Source organism: Haliotis asinina, chromosome 15 (assembly GCF_037392515.1).
Source record: "Haliotis asinina isolate JCU_RB_2024 chromosome 15, JCU_Hal_asi_v2, whole genome shotgun sequence".
NCBI lineage: Eukaryota > Metazoa > Mollusca > Gastropoda > Lepetellida > Haliotidae > Haliotis > Haliotis asinina.
In genome coordinates this window covers 12,800,001-12,813,301 of record NC_090294.1, presented here as the reverse complement: position 1 = coordinate 12,813,301, position 13,301 = coordinate 12,800,001, and the positions used below count along the sequence as shown (strand labels likewise).

At 38.9% G+C, this 13,301-nt stretch overlaps 1 protein-coding gene across 1 annotated transcript in view; it reads left to right on the top strand.

Annotated features, from left to right (window-relative positions):
* The first annotated feature begins 330 nt into the window (after positions 1-330).
* The window catches only part of LOC137266418 (homeobox protein ceh-2-like), a 24,054-nt gene continuing 11,083 nt past the window's right edge, over positions 331-13,301 (top strand). The window contains exon 1 of the mRNA XM_067801911.1: positions 331-742. Coding sequence (XP_067658012.1) covers positions 331-742 — 412 coding nt within the window. The remainder of the gene's footprint in view (positions 743-13,301) is intronic.

Sequence of the window (13,301 nt, the reverse complement as noted above, 5' to 3'; positions counted from 1 at the left end):
CTCGTGCTGCCTCCCATCACCAGCCAATGAACGGATAGTTCAGTCAAGATGGGGCACACGGAACAGTGAGACTGAATATAAAACACTTCTAAGTACTAACACACGGTTTCTTATGTCGAAGATTTTGTGACATATCACTGTCGTAATTCAGGGGAAACTTGTGTAACTGTCTGTCAAGATATGACAGTGGTCTAGCGAACTAGAGAAGAAAGTTTGGAAGTTTTCTTGTTTTGTGACGTTTCGTGTTATGTCAAAGAGATTGCCGAACCTGCAGTTGAGCAGGTAAACAAAATCCGTACTTACTATTTCATAACACGAATTTCGAGGAACATGATGAAACCGATTGTCCCCACAGCGAAGAGGGCAAGGCATGGTTTTAGTATAGAGTCACTCATCGGATCTGAAGGGAGACGGTCAGAATCCCCAGGGGTAGTGAGAGAAAAGATCCACCCAGGGGAATCCGAACTCGGGGGCAGAGTCCCTCCGCTCCACCCAACGCTGCAGTCACCGTTGAGAGGAAGTTTTTTCAGTGAAAACCCAAACGAACTATTAGCCCTGAGGTCTGCATGGGGGCTCGTATCCCCACCCCTTGGGGGGTTCGGTCATCTGGGTCAAGGTGCATTTGGCCATCCCCAGGGTCTCCCCTTCAACCCATCTCTGTTTGCGGGGGGTCGGGATCCCTTCCAGCTCTACCCATGGCTCCTGACTCGACACGGTCAATGCGTGTCATATCCATTTCCAGGTACGTCTCTCATGATATCTTAATGCTTATTCTCTCATGATATCTTAGTGTTTATATCAGATACATAGCCACTATAACAACGTTTATACTCACCATTTAACCTCTCTATAAAACCCATGGATGACCCCAATGCTTCAAAACCCATCCTCACGATTCCTGGGTTGAAGCGTAATAAACTATCAAAAATAGATTCAGTTATTGTTTTGAACTACATTCGTCTTTTAAATTTATATTTCTGAATATTTCATAAAATCTTTCTCTTATACCGAATATCTGACAACTCAAGCTCCATCGATGTGTTCAAGCTCCATGCATCGATTTAACCAGCAGATAATGTTTCAAGACAGAAATTTGACCGAAGTTAATTATCGCTGACCAGAGAATTCTGCCGAATCAATAAGTCAAATATTTGAATCTGCACAGTGCTAGTATTGTTAAACGCCCTAATGAGGGAGATGTTTTCTATAAATACATTAAGTTTTTGTTCAAGTTTTGTAACGATAGATTTTCAATTTGCAGGCGACATGAAACCTCTCTACAAGTGATACTGTAATAGCCCATTGATTAGAATCAGTAGCACACGGGCCCAGTTGACTACCTTTTGTAGTCCTCGTTTTCTCTCTCTCTAGACAACAGAGCTGCACCATCGAGGGCTTCGTTTTAGCTCTGTCAGTATTGTACATACTATAAATCAATGGTGCCTTGGCGTTTAATAAATATGATTTCAGCCTTTGAACAAGTATATTGAGTTTTTCAGAGCTGATAGAATTGACGAGAAAAGGCGTTTTGTTTATCGAGAGAACACTGGCGCAAACTGATCAAGTATTTTGTAAATTTTAAACTGTTTGGTGTTACATATATTTCATCTTCGCGTGACATCGATTAAACAATTCATCATAATTTACTAGTTGTATATAGAAAATCGATTTTCGTTCTTATACTAAATCATTAAATCATACCCAGCAAGGATATTAGGTGTTTAGTATCGTTCAACATTGAAACTGTACTGAAAAAAAGTTGCTATGATGGACATAACATTACTACATTACCTCATTTCAAATATTAATGTCAATACAACAACTCTTGAAATACAAAGTATGGCTGATATTTGTATATTTGTTACGTTTTGTACATCATTAAAACATTTTTACCATGAGTGGCCACTTCAGCCCTCGGTTAAATATAAAACATAACTCTCAGTGCATTAAAATAGAAATATAATCCTGTATCTCATTTTTCAAGTTCGAACCGAAAATACTTCAATTGGTCTTTCCTCGATTAAACCTTACTTGATCAATTCATGAGTGCCGGGCGTTGTGCGAAGGTGGCGAGTCTCGTGCTCAGCGTTGCCCTGCCCCTAGACCTTCCCAACCCACCCGGGGGAAGTGCCAAAGCGATTTTTTAATGTAAATTATGACTTCATTAAACCACTCTAACTACCAGCATCTGGTCTTATGTACACTGAGATGTTTTCATTCATGCACTATGGCACACATAATTTATGAACTTTGGCTCTACGATTCGTACCTGGACAAGAGAAAGAATCATTACGTTGCCACATAAATGTAAAGGTGGTTTGTTGTTTAACACCGCACTTATCATTATTCAGTATCGAGTCTAGATGTAAAGGTCTGCCTGGATTAGCTATGAACAGTTTGTTTGTACGGTCATGTGATCATTTGTCGCAGTATCAATACCAACACTGAAAAAACATTCAATTACATGTAAGGTTATTGTTTTCAAATTATTGTGCAATACATATGCTTTACACGGATGTTTACTCAAGGTTTGCATCTCCGTTGACTTCAATATCACATATCTGCATTTTATCTCTTTAATTTACAATAACCGTCCGTGAGTAAGCCAGGACTTGTGTTCATCCATAAGGTTATAACATGAGCAATAAATATGGTTCACTCGGTAGAGAGAAAATCTACACAATTGTCTCGACATAAACAAGAATAAAAGCATGACATACACAGAGATACAATTTACAAACTACTTTACATGGTGTTTTTGTTTTGTGTTATGATAATAAATTGTTAGATAATGTGTGTGTGATATGATAATAAATTGTTTTTTTTTTATATTTTTGTATTATTATTGTAGCATAGCAGTCAGGAAGTGGCAGTGAAACCTCAAACTCCCTCAAACAGCTGACTGAGATATTTGTTTGTTGAGTTTGATTATGAAAATAATAACAAGTGCAGGCTGTGTCACCATTATCACATCATTCACGGGCTGTGTTTAATATTTGTACAGGTTTGTCAAGATTAGATGACTGTTATCATCATGTGAGTTTGACGCGCAGGTAACTGCAGTAGCATGTAATGCAAATTGAAATTTCTTAAATTAAATCTTGGGTGAAATATAACCAGTGTCATGTGAGCCTACGGATACGTCAACACTCACAGGGGATAATCCCTTTATCAAATGTACTTAAAATCCTCCAAATATTTTCCAGCCACCGGTCCCCATTTTCTCTGCACGACACCGCCCCCTACAAATAGCAGCAACGCTGTACACAAATCTGTCGCTACAAAAGCCGCTGTAGAGGACTGTTGGTTAGCATCATGCGAATTTTGAATGAGATTATTTTTCTCTATTTCTTAACCAGAACTGCTTTGACTCCAACATATCATAACAAATTCACACATTTTCTACAAGTTTTAGTTCATTTTTCACTTGAGCCACTTCCCTGATAACTTTTTATTCCCAAATAGGCCATATTATTTACGGAACTAGACCGATTTGTGGAATCGTTATTTACATTTTGTCATGAAGGCTTGATGTCCAATCAGAGATCATTCACTTTACTGGGAACTTTCTTCTTCATTCGTCTGAACTTCTACGCAGTGCTCTGTAATTTGAATGTAAAGAGGGCAAAGCAGTTGGGGAATTAGCCCCGTTTCAACTTCTTGCCATACCGACCGAACAGGGAGCGGGGTTTGTTAAGGGGAGACAACCTCTGGCGCACTGCTGTCCCATCATGTGAACCCCAATGGTCCCCAAAAAAAGCATGAAGTGAACCAGTTTGATAATAAAAAACGCAATTACAAATTTAACGTTTTTCTTCGCAATATGGCTGTGAAAGGGAATCTTGTTAATACATTCTGCGCATCACTTTGTAATACTTAGCCAGCAATACATTTCCCTCCCTTGAAAGTATTTTCATAGAGCATCTCGGTAACACTTGTTTCATTGTGAGAATATTTTCATTGACTGGTAGTGTAAGCGGGGAACCTCGCCATTCATATTAACACAGTGAGGCGTTATAACCCGGTTGATAAGTCTCCCAAAAGGGTACAACGGCTCGTCAGTACTCCAGGCATGAAACCGCCGAGCGGACAAGCGTTCTCCCATCAACTACCCCTCTCTCGCTGATCGCCATTCAGATTCACTGTAAAGGTATTAGCCAATATTAGCAACTTTAAGAGACAGGGCCTTTTTATTTTGTTTAGCTACCGTCCACTTGAGTTGAGAATAGCTCGCGGGAGTTTGTGCGAACAATTAACACCTGAATTGCAAAAGACAAGATCACGAGCTCGATTTAGACATGGGAATTTCGCCACTCGTCATCACAATGGACATGCTCTCTTTCCTCCTCATATACGTCTAATCTATTAGCATTTACTTTATTTAACACCAATTCCATTACAAGGTGTGATTATTCTATAGAGGCAATGTACAGCTTGCCACAAGTGTATGAATAAAAGGAAGGGGGAGGGGGGACAGAGCACATTAAGGGGGATCGCTCGACACGATACAAACCTCTTGGTCTACCGCGGTCCCTTCTCTTCACACAGAATTCGTCTTTTCAAGTATGAAATTGAAATTGTGGCAGATATTTGTCATCCGCGTCGAGTATTCATCATCCGATGATTGCCTCGAATTAAGTGTGTATCCCCGCGCGATCAGATGTAAGATGTTATAATGAGTAGCAGAAATGCGATTTCCTCTAGTCCGCTTTGTGTAGATCTACCATTAAACCTCAGTCCCATAGTAATTATGGCGGATATGTGGAAACAAAATACACTTACCAGGTAGGTATGTATTACCTGTAATTACCGTGCCGCTAAACAGGTAGCACTACAACTCAAGGCTTCAATACCACTGCAGTTTATTGGGACAAATCAAATATTGCATTCCAAATCCGTGAATTTGCAAATATTCAATACTGTCCATCTGGAGTAAAATCTTATTGAAGATATTTGTTGTTTCTTACATTGAAAGTTATAGTTTTGTGTTCATATTGTCAAGAGCCTCCAGAAACAGTGTTTGCAAGACTTCAATTTGCCAGCTGACCATCAGGGCCTGCTAACTTTAAAATCTTCAGGGTATGTATAATAAAATCAGCAGGCCCAGTTTGTTTAAATCAAACCAAAACAACCCAAAACAGACTACCCTGTACACAGTTTTACAGTGTTTATTTCTGCCATTATATCGAATGACATAAAATTCCTGTTGAAGAAAAAAAAAAGACCGATAAGTTACTCCAGGCCATAAAGGCCTGCAAATATTTGAAACTGCCGGCCCGATACAATAACAAGCAGCGCAGGGCCTCCGGGGCGGCGGTTAGTTCCAGGAACACATATGTTAGGTTCAAGACATTAATCTGCTAGTATCCTTCATATATGATGATATCCATGTTGCTACTAATAGGTTTGGCATAAAAGGTACGATATTTTGGGAATAACAAGCCTTTTAGTACATTCACATATTAACAATATAAATTCTATGGTATAGATTTATCGTAAGATAAAATTACATGTATATATGGTTTGCTTATATGTACATATTGACATTTGCACAACATGAAAAAAACATCATCACCAGTCAGTTCGACAAGTCACAGCCAATGTTAAATTTCTTACCTGTCAAGTAAATACAGGTGTCCCTGCCTCGATGTTCACCTACGTATATTAATTTATGTATAGTTAGGGATTTAAAAACTGCGGGATAACGTGAACGAAAATGCTTATCTTTTTTTTAAAAAAGAATTATGTGGCAAAGTGTTCCGTTGATGATACGTTGAGAAAACCTCCCAAACTGTAGTTCGTTCAACAATATTACCGGATGATTTCCAATTTCAGGGGCAGAGTTTGTATCATTGAAAAGTATATCCGTCAATCAGAGCTCCGGTTTTATGCAGCGAGCGTTCTCTGAAACACAGGTCACCTTACCAACACTCATTATCACAGTCGACCTGTTGAAGAACTGTGCATTAGTCAATGGTACCGTATTATGCACTGTAAGTACCGATTACAAGAACACTTAACTCGGTGTGCTTATATCCGGATGTTACCTGTTTCACATGACAAAGTCATGTTTGTCGATAGTGTGATTTGCGTTTGGATTTTTCTTTCAAGGGGAAACGCATTGGAAGGGATATATATGAATTGGCTTTCTAGTTAAACAGCATATATGATCAATTTATACCTAGGTGCAACATATTGTATTCTCGCGTTACTGTCCCACTGAACACGTACATGCTCCACTTATGGACGGATGCACCTTTGGTGGAGACCTGTCTCTTTTGTTGAACACCCCCGATGTCAAGGTTACAGGTTCATGTCTGTGATGCATTCTCTGTCCAACTCACATGTGAACTTAAAAAAAAAAGATTTTAAAAAAGAAGTAATGATAAAGTATTCAGAGAAAACAACTGAGAACAAGTCGGTCGGTCTGGTTTAATCAAAGTGTTAAGTGGAGTTCATTCGTTTGCCGAGAAATAAATTCCTTTCTCAAACCAAAGCGGTTACTGACAATATGTATCAGTATATGTTCTTGAGATATTAAATATCACACTGTTCCTTACAAAATGTATTAGTATAATGCAAAAGGCTTGAGCATAATGCGTCGAAACAATTACAAAAATATATACCAATGTTTTGTTTTGGATATACTATATAATGTTCCTCACAAATAGTGATTATTCTATATAGGTCATTTGTTTATATGATACCTCAGTCATGATGCCTCAAAGCGTTTTCAGATAATACATACCAGTGGTTTTTTTATGGAAATGGTATAAAATATCCCTCACAAATATTGATTACTGTAATATAGTCATCTGTGTTGTGATACATCAGTCCGATTACTTATGTCAAAGTGTACAAGTATTTTTTAAAGAAAATAACATAAAATACCCCTTACCTATGTTGACTAGTGTGTACTATGTGTTCTTGACACCAAGATCGATTACTTACGTGGTTTATACATGTACTAAGTGTATTGTTTTTTAAAATAACGTGAAATATTGCTCACAAATGTTGATTACTACTGTATATCTATCCCATGATATATCAAACCGACAACTTATAAAAGTATATTTACATATTTCTCTAAATGAAGTTATCTATCTCACGTTAGGTTGCATTGTACAAGTTTTCGATTTCATTTCTGATCAATATCATTTGGGACCGCGTTAAGTTCCAGCCAGTTCGTATAAAGACATAAGTGAGGAGAGAACATTGGCAGCATATTGTGGTAACGATAAACCAGGTTAAGTTATGATGTCATTACAAAGGAACTGTGAACATTACCATAATATATCCCTGCATCTGTGCGTAACGAGAATATTTATATTTGATTTACATAACGTCCTAAGGCACACAGCTTTCCTTTTGTTGCATATCATTACTTAAATCGCTGAACGCCCAAGACGATTGATGAGAACAAAACGATGCTATTGATTGTAAACGCATTCAAGTACATGACAGTGGTGCAATGTGTAACAGAATTGGACTCGTATGAACAATAAAATCTGTTTCATTGTTGCACATTATAACTTTGCACATGTTACTCGATCACAAATAGAGGATGTCAAATGATATTGAGCTTTTGTCATTTAGTTTCACAGCCTCATTGCAAGTTACAGGTATACATGTCATTGGTATTAGTTTACCATAGAATGGTGTTTATACCCCGAGTTACTGCTGCGTCTGTATATGGCGTAAACATTTTACGTGGGACTATCACAGATGCTATTCGAGTTAAGTAATTTATAATGCAACCATCTATTGCAGTACAACAGTATATATTGCAACAGTGTTTACGCCTGTGTACTTGATCACTCTTGACGAAAGGCAGCCATAAATACTGGTATGATATGTTGTATTTTGGCAGAAGGCCGTGAGACTTGAAATATTTTTCAGTTTCCGGTGAATGCCTCGGAATGAATGAAATTTTGCGCTACAACATGATACGATGTAACACATTAGCCTTGCTTCAAGTCTCAACTGAATGCATCGTATGAGGATGTATAGAATCTCTATCCTTATAATCAGCAGGTCTACATAGCTGTCAAAATGTCTCATCTGAGGTCGACATTCCGTATAGGTCGACTAGTTATCAGTATTCACTTTCTTAGATAAATTAATATTTTAACGATAACTATTATCGATAATCGACAGTCGCGCTAGTCTAATAACACGCGTTAATATTTAAACACACTTGGCTATTGTTAATTCTTTGCCATATAAAACAATATGCAACTGATGAGAAGGTTTGGGTCATGCAACTCTTTCTGACCACTCGAAGCATGTGCACATTATACACTTACCTCCTGAAATAAGAACATTCAAATACATAATGAAATTCATGTGGTATTTTGAAACGTGAGCGTTGGTAAGGAACGCCCATGCCATTTTACATCATGTGATTGATTCTAACACGGTTACGTAATTATCTACTTAAACTGGATCCGATGATCACTTGGCATCGTCACTACAGACAATAATTACATGATACAACCTATCTCCTTCACTGAAGAGCGGTTTAACAGGGACCTTTAATCTTCATGTTTGGGTCTTGATGGGATGTCTCCGACGACAAACATCACCATCGTCATCGACACGGGGGATGGGGTATGGGAGGAGACGGTATTGGCACATCAAAGTCGGAGTTGGAGTGGGTGTGATGTGATCATGGAGTCCAATCACCGACATAACCTGATGAAGGGAGGGTCATCACTACCCGGTGTAATTAGAGAACATGATTATAGCCACTTTGTGATGAACATCGTTAGGTGTGGGGATTTAACAGTGACGTCACGTGGCAATAGTTTTAGATTTCTACACATTCGGATCCTAACTTCGTGCACGAGAAATTAAAGGATCGTATCTGTAACACAACTAGTTTCAAATAAAAATCGAACATTCAGAATTTTGACCTCGATTACCAACAATACAAATAATTCAAACGAATATGGTTTTTCGCCGCTTTTACATCACTTGAGCAATATCACGGCTGGGATCACAACATAATTCAAGGGTTTCAAATCAAATTTATTTCTTAAGACGTTGGAAAAATAAACCCTGCCCTTTGATTGCATGTTTTAGAATATTCTTTCAGACAAGAATGCACGTGGGAGCACACGTGAGAGCACGAAGCGTGAGATAATCTGCATTGATTTATTTTGTTTAAGTATATTTAGAAATATCTTCTTATTTCTTATTGAAAATAAATGTTAACACTTGACAAAGGCAGCAGTTAAATGCATTGCGAGGCATTAGTGACGAAGAGTCGACGTATTTATAAAGGTATAATTGATTTCAGGATATTTGCCTCAAGTATCTTAATAAAGATACGGTATAATAAATACTAAGTGAAACACTTTGCGCAGAATACATTCATCACACATAATATAGAAAATCCTTGTCAATATCCCATGCTTGAAATAAAAAGCGACAAACAGGATCATGAGATCAAGGTATAAACCATTCTTGCTCCACGTCACTGCATCCCTACTGTGTAGATCATTATGTCAATCACTGGATTATATGCCCCTATCAATCACTGGATTATATGCCCCACAAACAAGCCTCTTGGGAAAGCGAAGTTGTTTCACCTTCGCTCGCAAAAAATGACGAATAATATGAAATCTACCTCTTCAGGGCTTACTTATTTAAAGGGGCTGACACAAACCGGGTATTCTCTAACTTCTTTGAATAGTACAATTGAAGCTGTCAAAACCGGCATCTGTCTAATACCGCATATGTTCTTATGGTTGTAGAACGTTGTAGATAAAAGCCAGGTACAATGGATTACTAGTTTGTAACAAGTTGCTACTCTTGTCAGCCCTCGTCAGTCCACGCCCTGACAGAATGTGCTGAAGAATAAAGCTTGTATTATAAACCATTGTATCATGTATTGTGCATGTCGCTGCCCAGCATGAGGAAATCATCAGAGCGTCAATGAACTATATTATATGATGTGTGGTAAAATAGCCACTTTAATGCATTGACTATAAAGGCCTCGATGTATTGACAAGGACATAGTCTTGCATTGATATAACACGTTATTAATAACTAATTGCATATTTTGTTGTGTGTTTATGGAAGTGTAAATTCATTTCGTCTTTTCAAGCATTAAGGGGATTATATGCAAGCAAATGTCTCTATTGTTAACGCTACTCTCACTAATATCGCAGACTTCTCAGGACAAGAAACTTTCGCTCATTGATAGCAGTGTATAGTGAGGTCATTTAGTTCACCGGTGTGTACATCGTCACAATGGTCGACAAATAGACCCAATTTTTAATTACTGTATACGTTGACTCTGCTGGTAGTATACCTTTGTCAGCCCTTTTTGAACAGGTGAGACGATGCTCAGATACAGCACTTCTCATTTGGGACGTACGACGTTCAGCGCTCCACACAGCGCAGCAGCGACACGGTTACATACGCTCCTACAATGATCATGACCGAGGGCAACTTGATAAGCGATGCGTGGAGCCGTTGTAGGGGCAGTCGTGCAGTATTGCAGCTGTGCGCGCTTGGTTTCCGACGCTGACTAGCCTCTACACGCGCTTCTTTAATTAATGAGCGACTGGAGAAAAAATTGAAATAGAGTAAATAGTGAAAAAACTTATTGCGGGAGGTCCGCTCTAGCGCAAATACTCGCGATGTTTTCTCCTATTGGTGGGTCTTTGTGGCTGGGCACTTGCCGACCACTTCAGCACACCCTTGCCAACTCCTCGCAGCGCTGTTAGCACCGATAGGTTATTCTCGGCTTTGTTATGGAGCGAAGTGTTTAGGGGAATCAGGAGCTTTGCCCCAGCGTAAGACCCACTTTGGCTTATAATGATGTCCTTTCTACACGTGTTACGGGACTGAGACGGGGAGACCCTCTTTGCCCTAATGCAACCTTAGTACTTTGTACAGTTACCAGTTTGTGTAGGTGGTAGACCAGGAATACATTGTAGAATTCCGGGAGGTCCTCGCAACCGACTAAATGGGTTGATTTTAATTCAGATATTTAAAGAACAGTGCAAGCACGCGCTCTTAGACACGAGCACTTAACGATTATTAGTATTATTTAGAATATCCTCGTTCACAAAATATCAGAATCGACTTGACCTTGGGACAGGGATGAATCCCCCGTCTTTCAAGATATGTCAGCTTGTAGAGTTAATCTCAGAGTTTAAAATCGCGGACGTATACGGGAAACCATGGAACATGGGTGAAATGAGCTTGATCGTGGCACTCCAGTGATTCGAACCAACGACTAACTGATCCTGTACACAGAAAGGGCGTACCTTGTTCAGAGATCCATAATGGCTTGACTTCCTGACTCTCAACTTCGATCAGGAGGCGTAATGACATCAGTTCACAAGTCGGACCGGAAGTACACCCAGAAAAAAACAGGATCTTCCGGTCTAGTTTGCACAATCTCCTGGGCACCTTAATCCCTGAAAGTCCCCTATGCTCATGAGACATGCAACAAACGCTGTCATTGTAAAATTAATTGATTTACAAATTTGGGAGCAATACCGCTCCCTCTTCTTCGTATTTCCATTTATCTGATGAGCGAAAATTATAAAAAGAATGATATTTCGTCTGCATTGCATCCGGCTGCATGAGACGTATGTGTCAATTAAAAGTGCACGTGACAATTCAGACTCCTGTCCATGTGCATGCACATACATATCTTTGTCTATGTCTGTGTGAACACAATATAACGACACACTAAACTGAAAAGTAAAGCTGTTTTGTTTTGTACATTTGAGCGTTTTCCACACTCTACCAGTAAAGTTTTCACTCCCTTGTCGATTGACATCTGGCGTCTCTTGGCGTCCCGTCCTCTTCCCTTCAGCTGGAGCGTTGTAGCCGTAGCATAATTTCTGTCACTCCGACGCACTTAAGTCGTCACATTTAGAGTGCATGTCACCGCTCCAAAACCACAACACAACTGACACCGGCTGATAATTACAGCATAATTCGCCCATTAAAATTCGTAATATTCGACATATAATTAGCTAGTGGAAGGTTTATGTGCTATGAAATTCATTCCAATAAGTGATTTATAGACCATCTTGGTTGGCCCAGTCTGAATGGCGATATTAATTGTTTTAGGTGAAATGGGGGCAAAGCTAAGTTGCACCACTGCCACATCGTTCCTTGTCAATGAGCCACAGCCCTCTGTCACTGAGCGTAGCAGGCTGACTATCTGTCAGGATTTATAAAGATATTTCTCCGGTCCCCTGTTGTGCTCAGTTGTTCTGTTTCGGGACAAATTTTTCATTCATAAAACTTGTTGTCAGGGCAACGAAAACATGTCTGCAACTTCTGTGAAAAATCATTCAGTTAAACCACAACGCTTCATCAATATCTAGGTATACACATCTGAGGATGCGCGTAGACTGTAGCAAGAAATTTAAGGAAACAAAAACAAACACCCCCACCCCCACCCCCCGCAAAAAACAACACAAAAAACAAAACAAAAACAACAAAAACAACAAACAAACAAAAAACAAAAGCAAAACAAAATAAAAAGCAACAAAACAACAAACACGTGCAAGGACAAAATAGAAAAGCAGCGAATAAAACACAAAATATGCAAAAACGGAGGTTAAAAGTACTTGCCAAAATTCGGGAAACCAACCAATCCCTAAACTCAAACCAAACCAAAACCACAAAGTAATCCCCAACAACCATTACACTCCCTAAAACAGGCAGGAAACAAATACAAACAAAAAGCCAAAATCACCATGAACTACAACTACAAAATAAGAATATCATATATCTATCTATACTACAATATCAAAATAAGAACAAAATAATCTGATAAGTAAGAATGTTGTAAAACACGTTTTATAGCAAAACAAAAAAAAAAAGCAAATGTAAGATAAACATCTCTCTGGCTTCTTCATTTGACAATGCAACACCAAAGATGTGTTGATAATCATCACATGAAGATAAAATCAGGGAAATAAACCAAAATTATATACATTTGTCTGGTGCTTATATGGCTGTAACATTATGTTGAAAATGTTGGAATTCCTTCCCATTAATATATGCCAATATCATTACCCGCGATGCGATAACCTGGCAGAGACACAACCCTAGCATCACGTGATAGACATTTCTACCCTGGGTACAACATGATATTTATACCAGACATAAAATCTACAGATAGGGGGCAAAGTAGTTTAAACTACGTTGTAATGATAGGCTAATCCGCCACCCGAGATTTGTAGGGTGTCTCACGTTCAGAGAAATATCATAGTTATCGTCCGCTGAAGTCTGATGTTGTCGACCCAAGGCTTAGATGCGAG